Here is a 9157-nt window from a genome sequence, read left to right as displayed (position 1 = left end):
CTGTAAATTCCTAAATCCCATTTTACTAGTAGATTTGCTGTGCAGTAGGGGCGGAGCCAGAAATTTTTGTTTGGGGGCCAAATTGCGACGCTAATATATTTATCAAAACAACTTCTACACACACTCACATATATATACACACATACACATATATACACACTTTTTTATTTGATAAGTTATATATATACACACACTAAAAAAAAAAAAAGTTTAGTATTTTCAATCAAAATTATTTTTGGCGGCGATCTTTTGTAAAATACAATTCATTTTTTCCATTTTCGTAGTCAAATTCTTTAAAAAGTTTCATTTTAAATACAAATTATCAAATTTTATGCTAAAGTAAATAAAAAATCTTTCAATTGAAATAATGAAATTTCAAAAACATAAATGATCCAAAACTTGAAGGAATAAGATAGACTCTAAACATATTTAATGCTACTTTACTTTAATCCATTATATGGCAACCAAAGACACATTTCATGTGTATTTTGATCCACAAAATTTTTTTAATGAGTCAATGACTTGTTAATCGTCACATAACGGGTTGAAAAAGATAGATTCAAACATGTTTGATACCAAATTTTATCAAATATTTAACTAATATAAAAACATATTTTACAATAAAAAATATAATTGCGAAAAATAAAATTATATCTCTATAACTATTAAACCAATTGTTTTTTTAAGAGTATTATTAGACTAATTCAAATATTTGAGGAGTCAACTCTAATTTTTGTAGGATAAATTTTGAAAACATAAAAATTATTGTACATATATTTTTAAAAATTTTAAAATTTTTAGCAGTGTCCATGCGAACACGTGTCTGAAATTCAAACGTGTGTTTTTTTCTGTCCCAAAATTCACAAAAGACGGCTTTGTCTTGCAGCGGCGGCAATCCATACCCACTGGCCACTGCTGATAACTCTTCCGTCTATCATCACCACCACCATTACCATTACCTGATCCAAACCCTCATTCAGTTAAGCTCCTTTTTTTAATTTTTTATTCCATATTCCCAATTTGCCCCTCTACCTCTCTTCGATTTACTTTCTGCTCCCTTTTCTCCATTCTCTTCGCTTGTGTCTATCCATGGATGGATCCTTTCTTCTCTGATTATGAAACCGAAACCTAACTCCTCCGTTTGGTTGCCGAGAAAGTGTATTGGAAAAGAAAAGAAAGGGAAAAACAAAATCGCGTTTATTCTCTTAACCATCGGATAAACCCTGTTTTGACTTTCAGTGAGCTTTACTTAAAGTTCAAGTTTAGAATTTTAGTTTCTTATATCTTTCCTTTATTTTCTCGGCAACCAAAAAAAATCAGAAATTAGAAATGGCCTCTGCATATGCATTGAATTTCTCGTTTCGTTCGTCGATTTCATTTTCGCCTCATCGGTACCAGTATTTCGTTCCTGAATTTCATCGCGGTTTTTCGGCGAGAAACTGTTGGAAAATCATGAACCAGCAGCAAAACCCTAGCAGCTACTTCGTAGTCCCCAAAAGAGTAAACAAGAATCGAGAACTCATCAGGTCGTTGAATTCGGTGGAATTGGACCACTACGTGACGAGCGACGAGGAAGAGGACAAGAGCGAAGAAGAAGAAGACGAAATGAGCGAAGGGTTTTTGGAGGCGATAGAGGAATTGGAGAGAATGACTCGAGAGCCGTCGGATATTCTCGAGGAGATGAACGAACGGTTGTCTGCGAAGGAGTTGCAGCTGGTGCTTGTGTATTTCGCACAGGAAGGAAGGGACTCGTGGTGTGCGCTTGAAGTGTTTGAGTGGTTGAAGAAGGAGAATAAGGTGGATAAGGAAACAATGGAGCTTATGGTGGCGATAATGTGTGGTTGGGTGAAGAAGATGATTGAAAAGGAACATCATGAAGTTGGGGATGTGGTGGATTTGTTAGTCGATATGGATTGTGTCGGCTTTAAACCCGGGTTTAGTATGGTTGAGAAGGTGATTTCTTTGTATTGGGAGATGGGGATGAAGGAGAAGGTCGTTTTGTTTGTTAAAGAAGTGTTGGGGCGTGGTTTTGCTGATGCTGATGCCCATGCCCATGCCCATGCTCATGCTCATGCTCGCGATGATGGACATAAGGGAGGACCAACTGGATATCTTGCTTGGAAGATGATGGTCAGTCACTATGTTATCTTATCTTGTCTTGATACTTATTATTATTATTACTATTGTTATTAGTATGGTAGTTTGGAATTTCTGATTGTCTTTTGTCTTTGTGGATTGGATAAACATTTCTTTTCAATTATGCTACGGATATGATTTTTCCGAGACTGAATAGTTCCCGTCTTAACTTCTTCTTTTTTTACTTGTTTCAAACTGGGGTGCTCCATCAAATTTGCTATTCTTATGCTGAATTTTGTTGAAATTTCTAGCTTTGGTGCACACATATTAGTAATTTGTGTTTAAATTATTAAACTGGCGGGGCTAAATGTTTGGGACAAAGAGATATCGGGGGAGAGAGAAGAGGATAGTCTGTGACATGTAGGATATCAACCACCTTTATCAGTCAACCAAACCCGAGTTCCCAACTATTTTTCTTCTATTAATTGTTGATTATAAATCAGTTCTCAAAGAATTTTGTTAGGTTGATTTAAAATATGTATACAAGCTGTAGCTCATATGGCACCTACTCCACTTATAAGAGCAAGGTGGATTGTAAGATTGTGGATTCAACACCCACTGGGTGTCTCTGTAATTACAACAACGACAACAAAGCTTTAGTCCCCAAATTCTTTCGGCTATGGATCCTCGGCAATTTAGTTAGGATCAGTCACATTTACACTTTTCCTCCATTCTATTCTATTTGAAGACTGAAGTCATATTCTTTATTACTTCCCTAATTGACATGTCTTTTTTTCTTCTTTTTTTCACTTCTACTAATGTTATTTTTTGTCTTCCTCTGCCTAGGGAAGCTAAGTACTTTGTAATTTGTACTCATGTTTATTGATATTTATGCTTGAAGTTAGAGATCAATTCTGAACTTTGTGTAAATAACAATACAAAATCTATTCTACTAGGTTGATGGTAACTACAGGGATGCAGTCAAGTTGGTGATTAATCTTAGAGAATCTGGGTTGAAGCCGGAGGTCTACAGCTATCTCATTGCAATGACAGCAGTGGTTAAAGAGCTGAATGAATTAGCAAAAGCTTTACGCAAGTTGAAAAGTTTTGCAAGAGCTGGGTTGGTAACTGAGCTTGATGAAGAAAATGTGAGGCTTATTGAGAAATATCAGTCAGATCTTCTAGCTGATGGCATACGCTTGTCTAATTGGGTGGTTCAAGAGGGAAGCTCTTCACTTTCTGGGGTGGTTCATGAGAGGCTTCTAGCTATGTATATTTGTGCTGGTCGTGGGCTGGAGGCTGAAAGGCAGCTGTGGGAAATGAAGCTTGTAGGTAAAGAGGCTGATGGAGACCTGTATGACATTGTTTTAGCCATCTGCGCTTCCCAGAAAGAGGTCAGTGCTACATCACGGTTGGTAACTAGAATCGAAGTTGCAAACTCTTTACGCAAGAAGAAAAGCCTATCATGGTTGTTGAGAGGTTATGTTAAAGGAGGACATTACAATGATGCTGCAGAAACACTAATTAAAATGCTTGATCTAGGCTTTCATCCAGAGTATTTGGACAGGGCAGCTGTGTTGCAGGGTTTAAGAAAAGGGATCCACCGATCTGGAAATGTAGAAACTTACCTCAAGCTTTGCAAGCACCTCTCTGATGCAAGTTTGATTGGACCTGCTCTTATCTATCTTTATATGAAGAAATATAAGCTTTGGATCGTAAAAATGCTTTAAGTACTTAATTCAAACTAAGATCTGTCCTAAAGACATGGTTTAGTTTTGAAGATTGTATAGCAGAAGCACTTTTTCACTGCCCTTTTTACATGTTAATACAAGCACCAATATTAATTTTGTATAGTTTTGGTTGGATTTGAGCTCCACAAAAATATTGGATGGACCAGTTCCTACAGGCTGATTGATTGTGAAATATAGGAATATGCTGTGTCTGTCTTGTTCTCGGAAATAAATAACTGTATATATATGGTGGCTGATGCAAACATAGTAAATAAAGCTTCAGCACAGTGTAAGTAAGTGGACTGCATATAAATACTAGAGGTACGTTCTTATTGCATTCTTGTCCTGTCTTGTTCTTGTAGAGTTTCTTATTCTATAAAGGGTCACATGTGTTTTGGACCTAGTGATGTATGTGTAATAATTATTCATTATGGTGAACCTGAGTTCTGATTGCATATATCACATTTACTTTTATCCCTCTAACAAAATTCAGTTGGGGACCTGAGTCTCTCCCCCCCCCCCCCCCCCCTTCTGTCCCCCTCTTTTTTCCTTATTAATCATTTTGAATCATTGCTTAATTTGATTGTCAAATTCAATCTAGTTATCATCCTTGGGGAAAAATGCATTGAATTTCTGATGATATTGCAGTGTCAAGTACTATTTGTAGAAAACAAATGAAAATATTTGTTTTTTTTTTTCTTGGGAGAATGAGACCAGGGAAGAAAATTGATTTGCAAAAGATAGAACACTTATCTAAGAGTTTATGATGGCCAAAGAATTGTTTGTACTTTTGTTTGGGCCTGGTCTAATTATTTCCGTTAGATTTTAAATTTTATGGGAATGAATTCAAGTTTTTATTTTATATAACTTCTGGTATGCATTACTGGAACAGGTCTTTTCGACTGCTGTGTGTGTGGTAACCCAATGTTCCATTGTTTACCAGACTATGAATTAAGAAGCTTGTCAAGTGGTCTATGCACTATTGGGCTCCGTTTGGTTGAGATGATAGAAAAGCAAGGAGATAGAAAATGTGTTTCACTATGTGCATTTAGTAAAGAAGATGGAAAGGTTGAAAAATAAAAATAAAAAAAGTAAATTATTTATGCCCCTATTAGTAAAAGTGGAAGGATGGAAAAGTTAAGGGGTAATGGTCTAATTTTCTTCTTAAAGCCATTTCTCTCCATTTTCTTCCCAATTTGGAAGGGCAAAAAAATGCACTTTGGAAGAAAACTCCATCCATCCTATTTCCCTTCCTCTCCCTTTTCACCTCAAACCAAACAACGAAAAATCAACCTTTTTTTTTCATTTTTTTCTTTCCCCCTATTCCATTTTCTCCCTTTTCACCCTAACCAAACACCATTACGTTGATTATATGTTGTTAAACAAAGCATTAGGTTTATTATGTGTAGTTGTATCTGTCTGTTTTGAATAGTGCTTATAAGGTCTACTCTGAAGTCAAAATCATGGCCATTTGTTGGACCTTAGGGTTTGTTCGGTTGGAGGAGTGAAAAAGTGAGAGGATGGAAAATTGTGGGAGGATGAAAAATATTTAGTTTTTCTTCTTGTGTGTCCGGTTAGAGGGGTGGAAAAGTGGGAGGATGGAAAATGTAATTTATATAAATTGACTATTATACCCTTGTTACGTAATATGTAAGAAATAGATTTATTTGTACTCATTACATAATATAAAATTTATCACATCATATATATAAATTTATATTATTGTAATGTAAAAATTAGATTAGGTCACGTTGAAAAAAAATGTTTAGGTAATGTTGAAAAAAAAAAACAACAACGTTCAGTAACGTTGAAAAAGAAAAAGAAGGAAAAAAAAAACAACGTTGAAAAAAAAAAAAAAAAGAGAGAGAGAGAAGTATCAGGTGGGATGGGGGCTTTTTAGTAAAAGCCCCCATCCCAAAGTTTTCTCCCACCATTTTCCTCCCAATTTGGGAGGAAAATATTTGTGGACTCGGGAGGAAAATTTTCCTCCCGGTTTTCCATCCTCCTTTTATTTTCTCTCTAAATGAACAGTAAAAATACTTATTTTCCTTATTTTGTTTTTTATCCTCCCTATTTTCACTCCAAATAGACGGCCTTAGAGTACCAATTTTTTTTTTCACGATGTGACTGAGTATGCATTCAAGCAATTGGCTACAAAATTCAAGTACTCTACTAGCTTAATGGGCCTTGGCCCAAAAAAAAGGGGCATTTAATATTCAAGTACTTCTAGGAGGGCAGATGCTTTTTTAAGCTCTTGATAGCCATATACTTCCAGGCTTGAGAACACCTGTCACTGTATTTATAGACAAGCATGAAGCATCATATCTTGTAAAGATTTGAAGAATTTAATACTAAAAGGCTTACGGCCATTTGCACAAGTTGGTGACAAATTGGATGCTTTCCACCTTGACTCTCTATCAAGATGCCCATGAATGATAGATGATAACTGATAATTGAAAAACAGAGTGCTTCAGAATTTTCACATGGGATTCTAGACATGTGATTACTTTTCTTGGCATTTTGCTTCTTCATATCTGGTATATATATGTTCAGTTTAGTCATTCTCTTCTTTTTTTTCCATATAAAGTATGCAAGTTGTAAACATGTCTAAACATTCCAGAGATGTTCACCTAACAATGAGGAATTTATTTAATCCAATCAAAGCTAGAACCTCATTGTGGAGGAGTCCCCATTAACTAAAATTCAAAGTGTACTTAGATCTAATGTCTTTTTCTAACCCATCAATTATTTGGTTTAGACAATAATTGCAATTGGTCGACCTTTTTGACACAGTTCAGCATATTCATGCATTTCCACTTTTGCTGTTTTTTATCTGATAAGTTAAGTAATTTTGGGATTTAGTATTAGGTGGTTCCTCATTGTCTGTAGGACCATTTAAGATACTATTAGTACTATGATTAAGTTCAAATTCTCTAAGGAAGTAAGGATTTCTTGTAATTCCCTTCTCTCTTTTTTTTCTTTTTTTGGTTAATTGGATAGTTGGAAAAGGAAGGATTTAAACTATGAATTTATTCGATAAATACCAAGAGATGCTCATTGAGTTACAAAACTCTTGACTTTCTTATTTCATTTTAAGTAAATTAATACCATATAAGTTTTTTTTTTTTAAATGTTGAAGTAAATAGGATTATATTCAAATACAATCTTAATAAATACCTAATTATTTATGTGGATAGAATTTTTTCAAAATTAGTTTGAATGAAAATTCATTCAAACTACTAAATGGTACATTAAACCCTCATCCACTTCTACTTTCTGTCACGCGACTCATTTAATAATTATATGACTTATTTAAATGATTTGATGAATTATGTGAATTAATACCCATAGATGGTCTTATGAAAAATCATATAAAGAATTGAAGGAGATTCCTCTGATTCTTCTCTTTTTTTCCTTCTTTGTCAAAGAAATTCCTCTCTAATTCTATTTGAAAGAAAATTTTATCTTTAATATATTTGAGCTCTTTTTTTCCTTTTTTTTTCCCTTATCTCTTTTTTATTTATCTGTTTTCCATTAAATTTATAAAAAAAAAAAAATCAAATCTTGTATATCCTCAAAAGCTCAATAATTCTTTTCTGTTTTTTCTTCCTTTCTCAAACTCTTTCTGGTGGAATGCATGGAAACTGATCCAGTCGACATCATTAAAAATCTAGTGTACTCGTTGCTTTATAAACATCTTGTGTTTCACGTTTGTTTTAATCTCCGCCATTGGTTTAATTGTCAGGCATTGTTGTTTGACGCACTTGGAGTACTAAGAGCACCAACAATTTAGGATTACAAATACTAAAATGAAAGTTTACAATGCTGGAGGTATATCTAATTTTTTTTTTGCAAATGGTGAACAATAAACTGCCATCTTTAGCACTAGCATCCCAAGATACAATACATATATTTTGCATCCTCAAACGTGACTTCATCTATTTTACCAACTTATTTCACAACTCATTGAACATTCCAAATCTTATTTTTACATACAATCCAATAAAATAATATAAATTACCTAATAAAATAATAAAAAATATTTTTCTCTCTTTTTCCTCCTACTCTCTTTTTCTCTTCACACACAAACACAAGATTTTTTTTTTTTTTTAACAACCTATGAACATTAAGGTTGCATATATGCAACCTTAACTACAATAAGGTTACAATTTTTTGTAAGCATACAAACCCGAATAAAGTGGGTTTTAGTTGTCTTGGGTTGTAAAATAGCAACTGGGGCCCTGGGGGTGTTTACACCCCTCAATGCTAATGCTCTGCATTCGCATTGGTGGTCCTAAAAAATTTAGCTTTTAACAACTTAAAAGACTATTTTATCTATTTTAACACCACACTATATACACCCAACATCAATAGTTCTAATTTTTTTTTTTTTTACTACTTCATTTAAATTTATTCTTTTTTTTATTCCTACTTTATTCCTTGTCTCTTTATCTCTCTTTCTTTTTGTCTCTTTACCAACCACAAATGCCAAATAAATAATAGTTTTTTTTTTTTTCTGTTAGAGCTACTATGAGCTTGTAAAGATAGCATTTCACTATTCACCATTTGCAAAAAAAATTAAATATACCACCATTGTAGCTTGCTTATTAGTATTTGTAGGGCTAAAACCATTGTTGGCGCTCTTAACAAGCTCATTATAGCTCCAAAGGGGAGGGGGGGGGGGTGTTGTTTATTTAGTAGTTGCGGTGGTAAAGAGACAAAGAATAAAGTAAGAATAAAGAAAATATTTAAATGTAGTAAAAAAAATTATAATCATTGACATTGGGTGTATTGTAAAGTATGGTGTTCAAATAGATAAAAATGACTTTTTAAGTTGTTAAAAACTAAATTTTGTAAGACCACCAATGTGGATGCTCTAAAGGTCAACTACGGATCAATTCTTCAATGGTATCAACCAATATATATACGCTATTTAGAAATATAGAAGTTAATAATTATATTAATAAATTTTTATTAACATCATAGATACATGTGAAACTTATTTTACAATTTTTTTTTTAAATGACATGGCCAGATTTTATTAGAGTGTGTATAAATAGGGACTTTTATAAGAAATTCTTATAGAATTTAAACTAATGTAGACATTTAACTGACACACCAAAATTCAAAAAAAAAAAAAAAAATTACCGCATTATATTTAAGTCGATGTTTATTATTTTTACCTATTGCTTACCTTTTAGTACGAGTTACCACCGCCCACCTTTGGTGCGATGGTCACTCCACAAGTGTTCGGAGGCCTTTTTCGGTTGCCCAGCCACGTGTGGTCCGTTGGAGGGATGACCTTACTAGGCCCGGATTCTGTTTGGGGAGTTGCTTCCGGAACTTAACAT

At 33.8% G+C, this 9157-nt stretch overlaps 1 protein-coding gene across 1 annotated transcript; it reads left to right on the top strand.

Annotated features, from left to right (window-relative positions):
• Window positions 1–831: 831 nt before the first annotated feature.
• LOC142607516 (pentatricopeptide repeat-containing protein At2g30100, chloroplastic) lies at window positions 832–4055 on the top strand. Its single transcript, XM_075779052.1, has 2 exons — window positions 832–2130; window positions 3033–4055. The coding sequence occupies exons 1-2, from the start codon at window positions 1330–1332 to the stop codon at window positions 3804–3806; spliced, it is 1575 nt and encodes a 524-aa protein (XP_075635167.1). The 5' UTR covers window positions 832–1329; the 3' UTR covers window positions 3807–4055.
• Window positions 4056–9157: the final 5102 nt, after the last annotated feature.

This window comes from Castanea sativa, chromosome 8 (genome assembly GCF_040712315.1).
Source record: "Castanea sativa cultivar Marrone di Chiusa Pesio chromosome 8, ASM4071231v1".
NCBI classification, from domain to species: domain Eukaryota; kingdom Viridiplantae; phylum Streptophyta; class Magnoliopsida; order Fagales; family Fagaceae; genus Castanea; species Castanea sativa.
This window is presented reverse-complemented; position numbering and strand designations above follow the sequence as displayed.

Bases quoted from the DNA above. Each gene is read 5' to 3' on its own strand.
- LOC142607516 (XM_075779052.1), top strand. From the start codon at position 1,330: ATGGCCTCTGCATATGCATTGAATTTCTCGTTTCGTTCGTCGATTTCA. The intron at 2,131-3,032 runs GTCAGTCACTAT...CTATTCTACTAG, and splicing joins ATCTTGCTTGGAAGATGATG to GTTGATGGTAACTACAGGGA.